The 20,664-nt window shown below is 47.0% G+C and overlaps 1 protein-coding gene across 2 annotated transcripts in view; it reads right to left on the bottom strand.

Annotated features, from left to right (window-relative positions):
• Positions 1-17,138, bottom strand: part of LOC105561339 — a 52,949-nt gene extending 35,811 nt beyond the window's left edge. Inside the window, exons 1-2 of one of the 2 annotated variants that reach the window (XM_012011220.1) lie at positions 16,474-17,138; positions 12,535-13,061 (exon numbers count right to left, since the gene is read on the bottom strand). In XM_012011220.1, coding sequence (XP_011866610.1) covers positions 12,535-12,847 — 313 coding nt within the window. In that variant the 5' untranslated portion in view covers positions 12,848-13,061; positions 16,474-17,138. The remainder of the gene's footprint in view (positions 1-12,534; positions 13,062-16,473) is intronic. The other variant, XM_012011221.1, reaches the window with a different exon arrangement.
• Between the last annotated feature and the right edge of the window lie 3,526 nt (positions 17,139-20,664).

The raw sequence follows: 20,664 nt of genomic DNA, 5'->3' as shown, positions 1-20,664 counted from the left end.
AGTTACTATTCACCATCTTAATATTTTACCAGAATAATGGTTAAAAGCTTCATAAATAATAGTAAAATTTTTATGCTGGTTGGCATCACTATGACTATGTGGTTGTTATTACTAATATTATAGTGATAATTACTATAAAAATGATATTCCTGACTATAATTATTTTACTATGCAATTATAGTCGCAAATACTACGCACTTTTCTCTCAGTGTAAAATAAAATTCGTCGAAATGCGCCACGCTGTCCCCCACGATTATGATTTTCTCTCCGTGTAGAAATTCTGTAGCGTGTCTATTTTCTTATAAATCTCTGTTACATTAGGAAGTTTAGAAAAATCACTAAACGTTTTCCTGCTCACTCCGGGAATGAGCGTGGATAGAGATGGTCAGGCAATTGATAAACGTTTTCAATTTCGTACCCGTGTGGTTTCGCTATCGCGAATCTCCGCCGGGAATAAAGATCTCCCAAGCGGCCGCGCGAGTTAACTAACGGGAAGGGATTCTCTTAGCGCTGGAGCGACGCTCTTCGACATGGTTCGACACTTCGGCGATATTACACGCCGTGCGCAGGATCGCAGGACGGCGACGAGCGCGCGCCGCGCATGCACAGCGCATCATTAGGGCGTTTCGCCGACGGCGACGGCGCGCCGTCGCCGCGGATCCGCTCGGCGCACGAGAAAACGCGCGGAAAATGCGGAAAATTATATTCCTCGCCGTCCGCGCGTTCGTTGCACGCGCACGACACAAAACAGGTTGCTTTATAAATAACACGCGGCGCGGCACCGAGGGGATACCGTGACCGCGGCGATCTCTGCTTCCACGTGCAGTATTTCAACGAGTGCACGCAAATATCCGAGGACGGGGCGATCGAATGAGTTACATGCGCTCGGGCCGAGGTGGGATATTTTTACGTCGACGAACTCGTCGGCGCGATTGCATGGGCAACATTTTCGACACGCGTCGGGGCGGTCCCCCGCGCGCAAGATTTAGTATTCGTCGCGCGAGGCGCAAACGTGCGATCGGCACGCGTCTCCCTTTTAACGCCCACCCTCGGACGCATCGACGGTGGAAGTGGATATCGATTAATCGTCTTACGTAATGTGTCGGCGCCGATACGATGTTTTGTTGACGCCCCCGTCGTCCCAGAAAGGAGAACGGTTACGGTAATAACGAAGCTCGCGCTTGTACCACGCGACCTGACACCGCGAGACATCTCGATGAACGTAATTTCGCCGCGATTGCATCGTCATTTCCATGCACGTGTGTGTCTCGAACGAGTTGTTACAGCTTGTACAGCTCGCACGCGCGGCTACAAAAATGAGATTTCTACTCTATCACGTCAAAGTGAAATCTAAATGAAGTGTGATACAGAGACGCGATGTTAGCGTCTGGCCGGCGTGGAATTGATTTCTAAATTGTATTAGCATTACGTAATGACACACCTCGCTCGTTACAACGTGTTTTTCATCTACGACCTGGAGGAGTAACGAACTGCAATTTTGCGCGTTAATACGCAAAGTTGCGAAAACGTGGTTAGATAATCGCTTCGTTTAACGCCGCTGCAGTCGGATTTATTCCGTGCCGTACGTGATTCCGCCGCGGATTCATCGCCCTTGGCGCCCATGTATCTCAGAACGTTAATGCACTTTATACCTCCGAGACAGTATTCTGATCATTTTATCGCAAGTTTTTTTTGCTGTAACCTGAAGTTATTAATAATTGATATCGCACGTGTACAATGTACATATGTGCCACGATCAACACGTCACACTAATGGAGTAGTCGTGAATTGACTTGCATTTATCTTACACGCTAATTTCCAATGTTCTTTCTAAGACAACGCCAACCATGTGCATGCATATGCGTGTACGCAGCTGGAGTAAGGGGGGTCTTTTGAACAACTGAATTTTTAACTCGGTCCTTTAAGATATAAATAAATTACAAGAGTGTAAACGCCATTTAGGACCCGGCACAGCTGGAGGTAGCCACTTAAATTACTATATGAAATCGTGTACCGTATTTTTTTCCCTCATCCCCTGTCCTGCGCGCCGTTACAAACGGACATAACACGGGTTTTTCGTTAGGTGCAGTCATTATCGTCGGTGAATTCACGTGTTATAAAATCGCTGAACGATTTTTCTATCTTGAAAATGCTATACTTAGCATTTATTACGATAACCCCCGTTCCCCATACTGCAAATTAAAATTCTTATTGCGAAAAGTGTTACCTCAGCCAGGATAGGGAATCGTTTAAGAAACGCATATAGGACTAGCGTATATCGCGCGAAGCGAAACCGAGAGTGTAACGGGGGGGGGGGGGGGATCGCGACTAGATTCTGTTTAAAAAAAGAAGAAAAAACAAATCCGCGTATTCGAGATTGATGCGTGCGGTTGACGAGCGCAGCGAGCGGCGGGCTGGAATAAATTATGTTAACAGCAGGTGTATGGCCGCGATGCGTCTCCCCTCACTCTCCCTTTCTCCCTTGGCGTCGTGCTACGCGGATCGTCGCGGGGAGGAATCGGCGCGATGCGCGTAGGGCTGACCGGCGATAAACAACGATGAATTCCTCCCACCTACGCGGCACGACGGTACGAGAGCCTAGGATACGTGGCACGGCGGTGCCTCCTCCTCGGGAGGCAATTTCAATGAGCTCGCGCACAGCGCGCGCGGCTCAAACGTGTGCCCGCGAAGCTGATGCATAAATACCTATAAATATGACACGGCGGGGCCCGCGGTAACGTCGCATATTAAATTACATTCTTAAGCAGCCGGCACGCACGCCAGGGACCGGACGGTACGGCAAGCATCAAGTCAGCGGGGCTGATTAAACGCAACCACGGAACGTGGTGCGTCGGCACAATGAGACGAACGGAGAGAGTCAGATAGAGAGAGAGAGAGAGAGATCACTGATCCGTGAGCGAGAGAAGGAGGGACACGGTCGTTCCGTTCTGGGTATTTCCCGGACGTGCCATCCTGATTCAAGCGGTATAAGAGTCGTCGGAGAGATAAGGAGAAGGAAGAAAGAGGAGGGATGCGCGCGAGGACGAAGCGGGAAGCGGGCTAGAAAGGGGAGGGAGGGAAGACGAGCAGGCATACACCACCGGAGGCTAGAGATGCTAATTATTCTGGTTCATGCGAGCAATTTGTCGACTACCCGGGGAACGTATGTTTAATACCCGCGGGGCTCCCGGGAGCCCGCGGGTATTTACATCTGCGGCGAATACCGTGGCCCGTAACGTCGGGTACGTCGAGAATTATCGTCGGGATTATACAGTGTGTGTCTCTCGTGTGCGCGAGCGCGAGGCACCGGGCCCTCCGCGGTGGCGGAATCGCGGCCCTCGCGTATGTAAGGGTAGCAATCTCGAGGCGATGCCGCACGCGGGGTTAACAGGAACCGGCGCGGCGCGGTTTTCCAAGCTGAGCTTCACCGCTCGGCCCGTCCGCTATCACGCACGCTCGGGCTCGTCCCTTTCCTCCGCTCCACAGAAATTATGCGCCGAGTATTTCAGCGCTGTATCCGGAATATTAGTGCAATTTGCGGGACGTGCACTCGTGGAACGAACGCGGGAACTGCGCTTCGATTACCATAAGTAATATCGATTTCATGCTCGGCGGCATTTTTCTCGGACCATATTCACATTTTTCACTGCACCCGGAAGACGGATCGAGTGCTACGAGAGATCTTTATTGAGCCTTGTGTACCTTCAGTCTGTAATTTTGTTAAATTTGTACGTAAAAGTTTGCGAGGAAGACGGCCAGAAGGTGCACTTGAGCTACAAATATTAGTAGACAAATACGCAATTGAATGGACATATTCTCAGGATAGAAAAGTATGCAAAGTCCCTTACTTTGATCCTCGAGTCGCGGAAGGCTCTACATCCCGGCGAAAGGATAAAACGATACAAAGGAGTAAAGTCTTTCACGAAGAGTGTACCGTGAAGGATCGAGAATTATTCTTGGATTACAGCCGCACTCGTAACTTTTCTAAACCGGGGCTCGTTCCCGTTCATCCGTAGTAGTGGCGAGGGCTTCTCGCTAGAATAGCAATCTGCAAGATGCACGTGGGGTTAACAGGATCTGTACTTTGATTCTTCTTCCAGCTGCGAGGAAGATCGCTCCAATTTCACAGTGGGAGCACGTGATATTAAGTCGCGATCGAATACTTCATTCGCCGGAAGCTGGGACTTTAATCGTTCCTCCGGGAGCATTGGTTACAAACGCACGATCCTCGTAACGAGAAGGGGTAGCGGGGGGGGGGGGAGATTCATTGCGTCCGGCGAATGTGTGTTATCGCGTCCCGATCTGAATGTTTAGTTAATGGAATCGCGGACGTTCGAACGGCAAATTATAAAATCGTACGCTTTTCGCTTTCAGATCTTCGCGAAATCCGGAACGGAGAGAAAATTCTCTATTTCCGCGGGTTTTTTTTTTCCTTCATACAAATTCCGCGGCCTACTTACGGATTTTCGGCCTTAGCAATCTGTATCGGAATTCAGGTGCCACATAATTTCACAAATAGATCCGCGATGTCGAAAATGGCCGTTGCGAAAGACGGTCGTTCCCGGTGTCGGAAATCGGTCTCGCATATCGATGGGACGATAGGACTGCCTCGAAATTTCTTGGGTGTGGCTATTAAAATCGGTTATGAAAGGCTGCTGCACCGCCGCGGAGAGGGTCCAGGACGTGAGCCGCGCGAGTTGTAAAATTCTAAGAAGCCGGGACGGGGAGGGGGGGGGAGGCCTTCTCTCTTCGCGTTGCACAACAGCTCTGCCGCGCCTCCTGTGTGCCTCGACACAATAATTCATTTACCGAACGGCGGACATAAGCTCGATGTTGGCGCACGTCGCGGCACCGCTAATACAGTGCCGCTCATACACGAGAGTTCGCGCGGTAAAGCTTCTTTTCGCGCCTTGAATGAAGAACGAGGCACAACGGGCACAATGGCTCTGTGTCGGCGAAGAGTGCCGGCTATTTATCTTGGAAATTTTTTCCCGATAACATCTCGTAGGAAGCGAAACCGAAAACGTAAATTGAGTTGAAAGGCGGCGTTACGTTAATTCGATTTGCAAGCGTTAGTTAAACTGGCTTCAACTGCGTCGCGACTGAATCGAGGAGAATTCAAATACCGCGATGAAATTAGAGAGAAGAAATATTGTTCGAATTTCTTAGATTTGTGAATTAGAGTCTCGACTTTCCTTCTATCGAAGTATTGCATGTGACATAATTAAATTGCGGATGGATGTAGGTAAGTGAATGCATTAGTGTATTAATCCATTGCGAGATGTATTTCAAGGCTCAGCTGTCACGTTCGCGTTTCAACAACTACCGCTCGATTTTCTCAATAGCGTAATCTTCGACTTGTGCGTTGCAATCAAACGGGCTCGGCGCATGTACGTCTATGCCTTTTCAAACCGGTGTTTACACTTGTACCTTGAACTACCTTGATATACAAGCTGCGTTTCAATGTTGGTTACGTCGTGTTGCGTCGTGAACGTCGATGACGCTATCGATAAATATCCCGGGGATGCGATGATGCGCGATTAAAATCACACTTACGAGATAACAAAGCAAGGGGAATAGGAGTAAATTATAAGAGGAGCGTATTTAAGTCCGCGCGTTCTAAGAGTCGCGACATCCGGCTAATAAATGTCATAAAATGCTGCGAGGGCATTAAAGTACCTGTCTTCGTGGATGGCGATTATAGCAATTAAAATTATAATCTGTGGACATGCAGTCGCGCATAAACCATTCGCGGTGTTGGCCGCCGGGTAATAGTATATCATTAGAAAAGACACCGCAATAATTTACGGCGATGCTCGCTCTTCCGTGAAAAACTGCAGAGAGGTAAACATTTTTTCTCTCGAAATCCGACAGTAAGGTAGATGTGTTTTGAAACTCTCCGTTATCTTTCCAGCTGTGACCATTAAGATTGACCATTAATTTGTGACCGTTCAATCGCTTGGAAAAATGCACACGCAGAGAATTGTGTCTTAAAATTTATCCTGAAAATTATATCGCGGGACAACGCGGGTTTTCGAAGAATTTTATGAGTTTTTTTTGAAATTTTACCATACAAGCAAAATATCAGAAAACTCTCAAAATGCTTGAAAATGCCGCATGGTCTCACGATTGCATGATTTTCAGGGTAAATTTGAAGAGAACATTCTCTCCGGGTAGCCGCGCGAAATATAATACAATTAAAATTGCGAGATACAATGCCGGCGAGTCAAAGTGTGCGCAGTACCGCGGACATGCGTTTGTCTTTTAACGAGGCAATGCCTCGGCGAGATATCGAGATACAGCGTTTACACACCGTACGCAGATCGGGACTCTCCGTTCAGGTGCAAATCGTAGGCAAGCGCAAAGTGCTTATCGGAGTAGGACTAATGCGAGGTATACATAAGCGACAATTAACGCGCCGTGGTTTCCGCTATTTGTCTATAACAGCCGCATCCAGTATTTAGGAAGATAACGCGATCGCTGGGGTACGCATGATTGGTGTCATTGAATGAGATAAAGTGGAAACGCTATCTGGAAGAAGAGTCTGAAAAATGAGGTCAAAGGTGTTCGTACAATTTATGTATATTGTGTTTCCTGTAACGGGGTTCCCCGATAAATTTTTCACTCTCGCGAGTTTCGTCAGTCGCAAATAATTATCGATTTGCATCCCGACGAGGGTCTGCGCGGAGAGTGTGCGATTTTCCGCTTTGCGCGTATCGGCCGTGTACAGAGATCGTGGAAGCGAGTGTTTTCAATAGCCGCGCGAGGCGGTTATCGAGGGACACTAATGCGAGGCATAGGTAAACGGCAATTAATGCCCCGCTAACTTTTTCGCGGCCGCTATAATCGCGATACCCCGGCAATTGCGGAAGCCCGCGTTCCTCTCCCTATCCGTTAATACGCTAATTGATAAAAAACCCGGCGGCTGCTCTCCCGCCGCGTGCGTGCTCGGGTGCATTCAGCGGCCGAGCACTTTTACCCCGATGATACCTGAGATCGCGAGTTCATAAGCCCGAACGTCGAGAGATTAACGCCCGATTAATTAGCTCCGCGGCCGTAAAATATTCGTTATACGCCACGAGTACGTTATTCGCACGACGCGGAATTTGTAGGAGTCGCGGTTCTCCGCGCGCAAGTCCCGATCGCGGGCCCGATCATTGTTTCTATATATATACGACGGAAATAAAATCGGAAATCGCTTCGATTTTATTTGCCATAAACCGCGTCTTGCCACGCCGCCCCGATGCTGCACTGCCGTTCCGCCGGCTTCCTCGTGGCCGAGAGAGGCGATCGTCTTGCGCCGCGTGGAATTCTCTTGGCGCGGCTCGCGGTCGTAAAAGGCACGGGAATACGCCCCTCGCGGTTAATACCGGCCGGACGGCGATGGTGAACTTTCGATTTCGCGCCTCCCTCGCGTTTCCGAGATTTATGCAAATCTCGGAGGTGCGTGAAAGATGTACGGCTAAAAGAGAGAGAGTGAAGGAGTATATCGCGGCATACAACACGGGTCCAAGATCCGAGTGGAAGTTCGTATATACGAGCGTTTGCGCGCGTTCGCGACGCATTTCTGGCTGTAAATCAACGGGTTATGCATAGAGAAGGCACCAGAGCGCGGCCGCGCCACTTCCGCCCAATAACGTTTAACATCCAGCGTTCTTCTTCACCCACTACTGAACTCCGACACTCCGAGTGACTTAAGTCGCGCTCGAGGCTGCGTGTAATCGCTCGGTCATGACGAATGGCTTCCAACCGAGAAGCGCTACAGAGCACCGGTGATGGGGGCATGTTGTTCTTTGTTATTTATCGAGACGTGTTTAATTATCATGCAAAGGTAGCTTCAAGCTCCATAAACTCGTTAAGCCCGCGTTACTAAAGCGTTCGAACGTGACATCGCCCGATGAGTGTCTGTGGAAAAGAGCTATGCCCCGTGAGAATTTCTTCAAAAATGTACTTAAAAGTGGGGTGCCAGGTAGAAAAATCGTATCTTTTTAATTTTCCGCGAAAATTTTCACGATACAAATTTGATCTTCTGGAACAAGTCTAGAACAACCTGGAGCAACTTTTAGAATATTGTGAAATTTTAAAAATGTGCTAACTTCACACAGGTTTAAATTAGACTTTTCTTACAGTGTAGTGAATCAGTATTTAGAAAACCTTTCAGTCACACGTACGATTAATACCGCAGTTGTTCTTACATAATTTAGAATAGGAGATAATCAATTTGTCATCGAATTGTTTACTTTTATCGTCGGCAATTTCAGACAAATCGCCGATTTCAAGTTAATGAAATCGGACATTAAGGGGATGCTGGCGTGGTTTGATTTACCGACAGAGTCGCATTCAGTTTTTGGGGGTTTGTAAATCTTACCTCAAGGAACGTAACCTCAATATGTCATATTATAGATACAAATATAGATACCAAAATAATTATGTAGCATTTATGTACAAACTAATACCAGACCCAAGTGTAGAATGCATAGTAGAACATTTTCATATAAAAAACATTGAGGTTTGATGTCTAATTCGTATCGCATTATGTATTGCAATATTTGTAATACATAATGCGATACGAATTAGGCTTCAAACCTCAATGTTTTTTATATGAAAATGTTCTACTATGCATTCTACAGTTGGGTCTGGTATTAGTTTGTACATAAATGCAAATAATAAGATTTACAAACGCAAAAACGGTATCCGACTCTGTCGGTAAATCAAACCACTCCAGCATCCCCTTAAGATATCAAGATTATTCGATGGAGTAATCTTGCAGTTTCAGCGCTCGGGGCGATTGAAAGAAAGAGAAAATCGGTTCGCATTTCTTTACGAAAAGAGTATCGTGTCGTACGTCCACCTGATAAAATCGTCGTCGCAATTTCGTTCAGATCACCACGGTGAACCGTGGCCGGTCCAGTATTTCCTTTTTTTTTTGTTGGAGCGGCACTCCCACATCATGGTAAAGTCACGAGCGCGCTTTCACGATGTATTTACCCGGCTATAAAGATACGTCCCTTTTTCTCTTTTTTTTTCGTCGTGCGACTCGGACGGAGACCCGAGCGCATAAAGCCGAGTCCATGAGCAGCTGATAGACAACTCGATCCGGCACGACGTGAAAGAAAACGATCCCGAGCGACGGGGTCAAAGGGGTTCAGTCGTGGCCGCGGCTCTACTCACGGAAATCCTCTTCTCAAAAAGTGTTAATAAAGTTGCGCCAAGTAATACCAGATGTTACGGCAACATCACGCGGCTATCCCGCTTGTGTAAATTTCAATAATAACAGGACGACGAGGGAGGCGTAGCGCTGAACTTAGAGCCGGTGGCGCGATATTAGAGGTATAATCTTATCGGCCTCCACGGCACTGCCTGTGTACCAAACCGTACCTTCTATACGTAAATACTCGTCGATTAGTAGCGATGGCATATCTTCGATGCGAAACGAAGCAAGATGCGGAGTCTAACGTGCGAAGAGAGCGACATGCCACGTTTGGAACGAAACGTAGGAAAAGGTCATCGCGTTGGTACCCGCGGAAACATCGAAAATTGCACGGAGAGCCCGATATGGTTACCATAGGTCTGATTAGGGTTGGCACAACCCCCAATAAACAGCAATATTCGGAACAGCTATATCTGTGGTTGTTATACCCACGTTGGTGTGATAAGTAGTGGAGACAGCTACATGCGCTTTGTGCAGCAAACTTAGTGAATGTTGCAACACAAAACAATGTAGATGCCCCCGTACTATTTGTACGGCAACGTTTTAATTTTAGTTATTCTTGCCTTAGCCGGTCTTTCCGTGTGATCGGCATGTGCCGTCACGCGCAACGCGGCACGCGTATCCCGAACGCACGTAATTGAAAATAAATATCTGCACGAGAGATAAAGTATATAAATGCGTACGGTTAGGGTTTCCGTTTTAATTAAGGGACGCAAGGGAATTCAATCCGCATCGTGCGCCAGCACGTCTTGCAAATTCAACCAGTATGTTTAGTCCCCTAGAAAAATCATTCTTATGCAGCTGATTATACTTTCATGTAATCCCGCGCGCGATCAGGCGCTCACGCGCGTGCATTCATGGTCGCCCGACGACTAATCCGCCCCGCGTGTTGACCAACACGCACCTTGACACGGATCGCGCGCGCAACGATGGGGTTGCGTCGGGATTAGGGGCGGACTTCGTTAGCGGGCGATTGTAACCGAACACGGAGAATTATGGGACGACACAAAATCTGGGAGGAGGAGGAGGGGTGGGGGGGAGGGAAATGGAAGATGAAAAAAATTTTTCACCTCGGGTATCAGAAGTCTGGCGCCTAACGAGCACTGATACCCGCGAACATTGTAGCCACGGCGACCAATTCTAACCGCGGCGGCCGATCGGATTATATCGGTCTGGCGTATCCTACGACGTTTGAGGTCTTCGTTTTCTCCCTCGGCCGTTTATCGCCGGGTTGTTTCCCCGCCGAAGCGGTACCTCAACTTTCGCCGCTCTGCCTCGCGCGAGTCCTCGTCGTTGCGCCCGTCGACGTAATCCCGTCCCACGCCAATCCGGGCGTCCGTGCATTTGTAATTCATGGCGGTTCATTGGAAGGAGAGAGAGAGAGAGAGAGAGAGAGAAAAAACTATTGTCAGGCGTTATGTTAATACGAGCGGGGTATTATTCACGGCCGTATGTCACTGACCACCTACCCGCGCGCCCGGCGTAACTAAATAATACGTTAGCGCGCTGCTTGTCTCCTCCAGCGCGCGTTTTCCTCTGCCTTTCCTTCTCCCGCGAAGACCAGGCCTCTACCTCTCTTTCTCCCTCGCTGTCCATTTCGCCGGCCGACGCGTCGAGGGGATCGCCGTGAGATTTCGTACACATTCGCGTATGTTTCCGCGCGCAGACATTATCGCGAACGTACTCGCGGTATTACAAGCCGGGACGATATTAAATTATAATTCGCGACACGCTCTGCCGCGTTACCTCATACTTTCCTTCACTATTTATAGGCCGACGCTCGCTCCGCTCGTTCGTTCGTACTTGTTGCCGGCGAGCACTGTGCACCGCGGCGCCGAGAGAGCCACGCTAACGCGCTCGCGAGTGCGCGATTACGGCCGTGAGAAATCGTTGTTGCCCGGTGTGGCAGATGTAACGTGTGTGTGGATACGCCGCACCCGAGAAAATTGAAACGTTTCTATGTAGATTATGCGCGAGGCCGCGTCTACGTATCCCCGGCGCGTTGAGTAATACCTGTCGAACGGTCCTCGCGGCGTCACGTCGCATCGCCGTTAGCATTTTGCACTCGAGGCAACACTCGAGATATCACTTGCGAGAAAATGGACATCAAATTAAGGCCGTTGTCTCGCGAAACGGAGTTTCATACTTGTTTCGATCATCGAAATCTGTGACGAGAAGAAGGTTCAACTCGTAAAGCTCTTTCTTATTAGGGGGTCATTATCGTGCATTGTGCTACATTTGTCTTCTGGATTTTACACGTCAATATCTGTTATAAACCGTTGATCAAACTCGCGCGTAGCTCATGTCGTTCTCTGTTTCTCAGAATAAACCTTAGACTCATTGCAAACCGCCACCCACAACCATCTATTACTTTCTTTCTGCGGGCTTAGGTTAAACCATCACTGTGCCTGCTACAGCTTGACTACACACGTGTATGCGGTTAAGCGCGAATAAATAAATGGACAAACGCGCGCGTGTTTCGTTCGCCTCCTCGATTCGCGAGAAAATCTCAATGTCGTATAAATATTCAAGTCGTAAGAAGATATGATCGCTCAATTTAGTTATCTTCCGATCGGCAGAAATGGAAATTATGAGTAAATCGGCACGCACTGAAATGAATGTCGTAAATAATATTTTTTAATTGAAAGAGAAAAGGCGTTTAGATCGCTGCAGTTGTTTGCGAAGAAATCTCTTTCCAGTCAATCCATTAGTTGTAAAGTACTGCGTGACATGCTCTTACGCAACACACCGCGATCGTTTTAATCCCAGATCGAGTTTCCGATACAATTCCGCGAGCACAATCGATCACCGTGATCGATACGTCGAGTCAAAGGCCGGAAAATGCGACGGGTAGTTAATTCCGTACAGCGTCTTCGTGTGCAATTTGCCATTCATTAACTACATTTTTCGTCCCGTATATTCTACCCTTTTAGTCGTGTATTTCACAATGGACAAGAATAGTACCGATTTTATTTCAATGTTATACATATATTCACACTGAGACAAACTTCCGTCGGATAAACCAATTAAACAGTGTTTCCGATGGTTAATTTTTCTCTGTGTACTAACGAACTGCAATGACTTTCAGAAATTTCTAATTGCTAGAAATAAAAATTACTGCCCTCCGATTTTCATTACAAAGAATTTAAAAGAGATTTATTATCTCCGGAATTATATTTTCAAATCAACTGCATTGACTTTTGTTCTTCCTTGTCTAAGAAAGAATTGCTCCTCCGGTCGGTTCTTCCATTCCTTTGCTAAACTCGTTTACGTAAGTGAACGCAAGTGAACAACGCAAAGGGTACAAGCGAAATTGTACTCACCAGGATAGCCTTCCGGGATGACTATTTCCGGTCCCACTTTGACATCGTGATGGTAACGATGCATCAGCAGCGTAGCCGTGACTCTAAGCGATCTCTGCTGTTGCTTGTACAGCAGAATCGGCCTTCCACCGGCACCTTCGACCCTGACCACCCTTGGCAGTGAGAATCTGTCCAGGAACTCGCGTAGCGGTATGAAACCGCCGCCGGAACCCGCGGCCTCGGCGGTCGCCTCTCTCGAGCTCGGCAACGAGTCCTCGCCAGTTCCGGTGGCCTCGCCGCTCGACAACGTCGAAAATTCACCACTCGACGACATCGCGACACGGTATCTCTCACAGTACTTCGCACCAAACTCGCGCCTTCGTTCCTTTTACATTTCACCAGTCTGCGCGGTGTAACTTAGGCGTTTCACGTCGTCGAAAAGTTCTCTTGTTTCACAAATGTCTCGGGAATCAGACGAATTGCTCTCCGTCCGTACACTTAATGAAAATGAGACACCGTCCGTCGCAACATTAGGCCGTTGCATAATCCTAAAGTTTCAAAAATAATAATGATATTACTTAAGATGACTAAAATCATTTGATAAGATATCTTTTAATCTCGCTCGGAACAATTCTCACAGCTTCAATAATTATAGGGCGATTTATGACGTGACGAAAAGGAATTGGATTTAACGCGATTCCCGCAATGATTAGCTCGTTTCCTGTTTGTATCCTGACGATATGCGCCCGGCAATGTCGGAATAAAGTGCATCTCCCCGTTCCCTTCCGTCACTCGAACCACCCTCGATGGAATTCGTCATTTCGCGAGGCACGACAGTCTTGACAGTGATGCGCTGGCGGCAAACCGCGCGAACTAATGAGTGATTACACTCGGGGCGCCTTGGCGATGATGATGATGATGAATTTATGACGATGATTATCTCCCGTGGCATACCAGTATGTCGCCACCGGTGTTTGTCTTTCAGACGAGCGGCTCCGTGTGTCGCGGAGAAACGTGGGCGGAATGGCAAAGCGGTACGGCTCCCTTGCGAAATGTCGTCTTTGAAGTCGCAAAGACAGTGGACGCGGCATCGCCGGCGTTGCGGAGGACGAAACCTATCAAAGCGCGAACGGATGATTTATAAATATCGTTACGTGTCGCACAACTCTATCGCGCGGTATTAATTTTCTCAGTCTCTTTGACCGATACCTTGGCACACCGCTAAACGAAACTGTCACACTGAGAAACATGCCCGATTAAATATAATCGGATAATCCAATTGCATAACAACAAACGGATATATCCAATTAGCGCAAAGAATTATTTAACGCCAGTAATTGATTAAACAATGTAGAAAAATTGCATGACGACCAATGGCTGACAAATGCTAATTAAAGAAATTCATTGCGAAAAATATTACCTCAGCCAGGGTTTGAACCTGGACCTCCCTACACTCTAGGCGGGCGTCTCACCAATTCGACCACTGAGGCACGTGGTAATAATAGTCGCAATAAACAGTACTACTGATGACATCTTCGCGTTAATTTTTCTGCTAGAACTGCGACTTACAGTACTGTTTATTGCGACTAATATTACCAAACCCTGACTGAGATAATATTTTTCGCAATGAATTTCTTTAATTAGAATTTGCCAGCCATTGGCTGTCATGCAATTTTTCTACACATCCAATTAAATTGTATATTCGATGAAAAATGTGACCGGTTTTTCAATCAAATTTCATCGGTAGCTGCATTTCGTCGGATAAATTTCACCGGATGTATCTATAATTTAATCGGAAAAGTTAACCATCGGAAACACTATTTAATAGGTTTATCCGATGAAAATTTTTCTCAGTGCAGTTCTACTCTCGCCCCGGTCTAGTTCGCTCGCTCAGGCTGGTCACCAAAACGCTATTGCTCTCGTACCGCCCGATCGCGGTGTACTTTCTCTGAGCCGCGGAGGTTTTCGACTCTAATCCGATCCCGTGTCCCCGGGATTTTCACGTAATTAGGAACGATGATTTGTGCCTGTTATAGCAGCACCGAGAGCGACGCGGAATATAATTTATTCATGCTCGCTGTCGTACGCAGTCCATAATGCACTTTCTTGAGTGACTTGCACCTGCGACATTCCACGGCTCCGCGGCGATATTGTGTACATCGCATACGAATGACGAGAATTAATATTCTACATATGTAAGGTACGAGGCGCGGGTGGGGGACTCTTCGGGGCATTATCCGCGATTCCGGTCATGAATACGCATGAGAATGGGGAATTCTTCTTCTTGTTTTTTTTTTGTGAGTCCTCGCGCGCCGCTTCTTCCTCGTTATTCGCGATAAAATGTTCCCCCTCCCGCGATACGTTCTATAATCGCCATGTAATGGGGTTTTAATTACCTGTGACTAAAGCAACCGTGACGAGGGTATCGCGAATGATCGCGGCGACCGGCTGCGACGCGCATCTTCGTGAAGCTCCGTTTTTCCGCGTTTCTCGCGTCGTTTGTTTGTCTTACGGATCCCCCGCGCGCGTTAGTATGCGCCTTGTACGCGGGAGAGTGCTTGCCATTCCGCTCGTGTGCACGATCTTTTTCAGAAATCGCGTTTCCATCTCCCGCCACGCACGTACGTTTGTAACGGACAGTTACGCTCCGACCGAAATTTCCAAAGGGGCTACACGAGCGACTGCGATGACTCCGGAATAGCCTTTTGTCAGGACTTTTTGATTTCACTCTCCGTTGACTGTGTCTCCCTCAAGTACCCCGCTATTGTCTGCTCCGTCCTGCTATTTAAAGTTGACGCTCGTCACGTGTGACAGACGTCGTGTGTTAAAGGGTCCGTTTTGTCGAACATGATGTAAGTGGACGTGAATCCGGCGAATTGCGAGAATTCGCGATATCGAGTAATTAAGCCGTATTCACGCGGAGTTGGGGCTAAAAAAAGCCTCGCCGCGCGCTTGTGTGCATAATAGATCGTGCGAAGTGAAAGTGCAGATTTAGCAATTCGCCCATTAGCGGCTATTCTAAGCTGCAAATGTTTTACGTTTTCCACGCGGCGTTGTGCGCATCGCGAGCATCCCTGACGTAATTTTCCTACAGAAGACCTATCGTGCCGCTAAGCACGTAACCCCGCCAGCGATTTTAATCGAGCTTATGAAAGTTTCTGCGTTGCGCGCAACTTTCTAATGATATGATGATTAATTAAATACCAGGAACAAAAGCAGGAATTTTTATTTGTGCGCAAGTTAATAAGAACTTTCCGTGAGTGGGTCTAATGTGCTTCGGCACGGTGAAAGTAAATCGAATCCACACATAATGTTGTACATTATCGATCGTCGTTAACATTTTGCACATTTTAGCGCAGATACTCGGCTGTTCCAGCCTCTTGGCAAGCTAATCAAATCACATATGTCTGTGGTTTTACTTCGAATTGGACAAAGACAGATAGGTAATTTAACTACTAGTCAGCTTACTAAGAGGTTGGAAAAACCGGTCCCAAAGTAAAACAAGTATAGCTGGATTCAAAAATTATTATCTCCCAGTGAGAAAATGACTCGTCGATCGATGTTGAATCGACATCGATACCGTCAATTCGACGTCCCTTCGACGAATTATTTCTCACTGGACTACTTCTCTAAATGTCAATCAGTGGATTATCACTGAAAACAGTAAACATTCACTGATGCACTGAGCGACTCTTAGGGCCAGTTTCACAAACATCGGTTAACTGCTAACCGAAGGTTAATTGTGCGTGCGATTCTCTGTCTCTTTTTAAATAGTAAGATGGAAAAAGATAGGGAATCGACTGAACCCTAGCTAAGCGATGTGAAACTGGCCCTTAGAGAGCAGGTCCCAAATTTCGTACATATAAAATGCACACAAAAATATGAAACTTAACAACTGAATGCTACGTGCTCTTGAAAATTGCTCCAAAATTATGCGATCTATATTTTTATATATTATACCTTCTTAATGTATCTCTATTCTTTGTTTGCTACTCCATGTCCGAGGGTACGAAAGAACAACGATCACGGGCGAAATCCAGTTTGAGTGTCACAATGTTCCATTCTAACCTCTATACGTTCCGTATTCTCGTGATTTTTTTTTGACGGCACGGTCGCGCTACTCGGGGTCAAGTTCGACCCCCCCATTCACTGTAATTATCCTTCGCACTCACCTCGTCGATCATCGAAACTTAACGGAGCTCCGTCGTATCCATCAAAAGCGCCAGCTCGTACGAGGCATTTTTACACGCGTGTGCAAACAGAATTGATATGCGTGTGTCGAGATCGATACAGAAGATGCGTATTTTCAGCAGGACGTTACGGGAACGTCTCAAATCTCATCGTCGACGTCGAAACGACACCGCAGCGAACGACTCGAAGCCACCCGTTGAATTCCCTCGCGATAGAAACGCGCGAATTTCCTCGCGGCTCGGTCCGCTCGGTCGCACGAAATTTTCGATGCCTGGACCGAACGGGGATCTCTCTCTCCGGTGGTGGATCGCTCGGCTCTTCTCGTAGGGTCGGGTGTGCGCGATCGACCCATCGAACGACCGGTCGATCGGAGCGCAGCTGCGAGAGAGGAGCTCGCGACGTGGAGTGTACCTCGACACTCCGGACGAGATCGCGCGACTAAAGTTAGCAAACCACAGAGACGCGGCGGTGCGCTAACGCCGAGCCGTGTCTCTCCCCACCTCGTGGATCCCCAGTTCAAATAAACTGTATCGCGCAGGCTCGCGTGCTCGTGGAATCACTCCCCGAGTCGTCAAGTCTTTTCCTCCTTTTCCCGCTGTGAACCCCGCGACTCCTTTCCTCGATCGGCACCGGGGGACATCCGTTTCCGCACCGTTTCCGTGTTGCGCGCGTGACGAGACCCGCGGGAGCGTTCGCGGAGGACCCCGACGATTTGCACATTTGCGTTTTGAAAGATCAGAATTTTGCCGTCGCAGTCCTTTCATTTTTGTTTTAAATTAACACTGAAATGGAATAATTAATGATCTATCAGTTTTGTTTGCTTTATTGTTCGATATACTCCAGACCTGTGAGACCCTACAGGCCCGTATCAGACTACGGATTGAGATTAAAATTTGACCAGAGTAAAGTTTGCTAATCTTAAGTTTAGCGAATTTTACTCTGATTGGCGAAATTTCAATCTGATCTCGCAATCTCAACTCGTTGTCTGACACGCGCTTGAGAGTTTCGATCCTTGGACGATCTGGATCTCTTTCAATTTTCCTCACTTCAGTTTTCTCGTTAAGCTTTCGGCACGGGTAAATCCTGGTTTTGATTGGCAATCAAACCACGAACGCGATATTTGCTCACGTAATTAATGGTTGCGTATTATGCACCGCGTGTAAGCAATTACTGTGCGTTGCTACCCCGTAATTTGAAATTTCACGTTGAATTCGAGATATCCGTGACTGGTGAACCTTCGTGAACCCACAAACTGGGAATGCCAAGATCATAGTCGCGTGACTTTTCACTTGTTGAATTTCCCATCGGCGCGACGCCGCGTTACTCGAGCCGCGAGGCACAGCAATGCCGCGGCATCGTCGGACGTCCAAGACAGTCGGCAATTACAAGGACGCGCGTAACAGTTAATGCCGAGTTATTATAAGTATCGAGGTAATATTCGCCGACTTAAATGACTTACGCTGTGTTCGCCATATGCTCGCCGCGCAGCTGGCGTGCCACTTTTCGCGAATCCGCGAGATGGACCGCTACGCGGCGGATTGCGCAACAATGATCGCCGTCGCGAATCAAAAATATCAAAATGTTTTTTGCTACCGCAACTTTTTGCAACCGTGTCCGAATAAGTGGGTCACGCCTGACCACTTTATTCGGTTGAGCCTCTTGTCCGCCGTCGCCGAGGCTCGCGCGGACATCGTTTTCCTTCGCGCCAATTACTATTTTGTCGCGGACTCACTCGCTACGTGGACGAGCTCCAATCGTTAGAGAACTCCGGGGAAGGTGTAGTCTTCGATAAGCAAGAAATCTCAATGCTTATACGTGACTGCTTTACTTCTGCTTGAAAAAAATATATATCTCGATTACGGGAGAAATACTTGTTAACAGTTTTGTGGACGAGATGCAATTGGAACTTATTTTATTTTATTACTCATCCACTTTTTCACCTTATGTTTCGGTAACTGACATTCACGCTACTATTTATGTCCAATTAATACTCGAGAGCAAAAGGATCCTTCGATAACTTGACCCCACCTAGTGTTTCACTCATTTGAATCTACATTGCACAGCAATGATGGTTAACAATTTTACAATGACACGTAACACATTCCACTACATTTTTATATTGTATGACTGAAGGAAATCTTATAAGTCGCCAGAAGCAATTAAAAACTTCAGAGGATTGCTTGACCATGTCTGGCAAATTTTGATGGTTGGGCTCACAACGTTTCGACCATGGTTTGTGGTCCTTTTCAAGTGATCTAACAAAGAAATTACAAGTACCTTTAATAAAGAGTTGATATATAAGTGAGTTAACAAATAAATAAGTTACATAAATTAAAGTCAGAAGTGTAAAGATTGAGAATTAAAGTACTCATCAATCTTACTTTACTTCTCAATCTTTATACTTCTGACTTTAATTCATGTAACTTATTTATTTGTTAATTCACTTATGTATCAACTCTTTATTAAAACTACTTGTAATTTCTTTGTTAGATCGCTTGAAAAGGACCACAAACCATGGTCGAAACGTTGTGAGTTTAAACCTTAAAAGTTTGCCAGACATGATCAAGTAATCTTCTGAACTTTTTATATTTTTTATTCTGATTGTTCCATTATTCGAGGTTTCGGGCATTAATTAATTTTCTTCGTTTTTATACATTGTACACTGAGGCTGACCAGATTAAAAGTGAAACGTATGTCGTTTTCTTTTAATTTGATGAGCTACCTATATTAGCGTTTGTTCGTCAGCCCATTAGACGTATATTTTATTTAGTTTTACGAACATTGCCTTTAATTTTACAATTGGTTTGTTAAAACGAAAGCTCAAGTCTAAAATTTGGACAATTACTTAATAAACTCCGAAAATTTGTGTATTCTATACAGATACATTTTACTGTCGCAAAGTTATCTTAAAAGCTTAAAATTAAACGCAAAGACTCATGCGCGCGATTTTCTAGGCGAACTTTTTGCGCTTCGTTAGCAAGTACTTTCACATGCCTAGGTGCACGCCCAGCTATCCGATAATTAGCCCGGAACGCGGGAATATTAATGTCTATGTTTAGGGGAGAAACGTTGCGCGAGTGTCATTGTCTTGGTAATTGTCGTTCCGCCGCGAAATGATTATTGACTCGAGAAACGCTGATTACAGCGACGAGGCACCAAGCGCCTCATTGTTTTCTCCACGGAGCGTCATTAATATCTTTTCGCTCGATGCCGGATCGGGTCAAAGATCGGGAGGGGTATATTCGCTATAGAGCCGTCATAGGCGTTTTGAATTTCATCGAGTGATGTCGCGATTGCGTTCTATCTTCGGCCCGACGACGCCGCGTTGCCTTTACGTCCGGTGCGTGACTGTCATTTTCTCCCGGACGCGTTTGCACGCGTGGAAAAAAAACGAGCGAGCGCAACGAATGAATAATCGGACGTCGATGTGATCGCAGTTTCCGGTTAGCGATCGCGAATTTAAGAACGTGAATATACAGGTGCGCCGCCGTCACCCTTTCCTCGCGTAACGGCGCAACGAGAGATCACCGATTTACGAGAGAGTTAACACGACCGCGTCGCGCGGTAATGATTTTTTTTATTAACTTGGCACGGTCGGTTAATTATTTCTATATCGGCTCGTCCGTCGCGCTTCGTTAGGTAACGACGATTTAATTCGCCGCGCATAGGGTCAATATTCCTTAGCGAGCGTCACGGGGCCCCATCGCTACCACGGACGGTACACGGAAGCATATCGTACATCGCTGCAAGACGGATGACCTTCCGAAGGTCAGCGCCTTTGCTCCCCGCCGTCGATGGATATCGCCATATATATATATGTATGGGTGTACGGCGTATACCCGTCCTACGCCTTCTTACAAGGCGCACGACGGAGAGAGAGAGGCTAATTGGAATCCCCACCGACTAAATATAAAATGGCAGATCGGCGTAATGACATGGAAAAGCGGCGGTTAAACGACT

The sequence above is a fragment of the Vollenhovia emeryi genome, unplaced genomic scaffold, assembly GCF_000949405.1.
Source record: "Vollenhovia emeryi isolate VEMERY1.0 unplaced genomic scaffold, V.emery_V1.0 DF939208.1, whole genome shotgun sequence".
Lineage (NCBI taxonomy): Eukaryota > Metazoa > Arthropoda > Insecta > Hymenoptera > Formicidae > Vollenhovia > Vollenhovia emeryi.
Note: the sequence above shows the minus strand (reverse complement) of the source record. Positions and strands in the feature narration are given on the sequence as shown.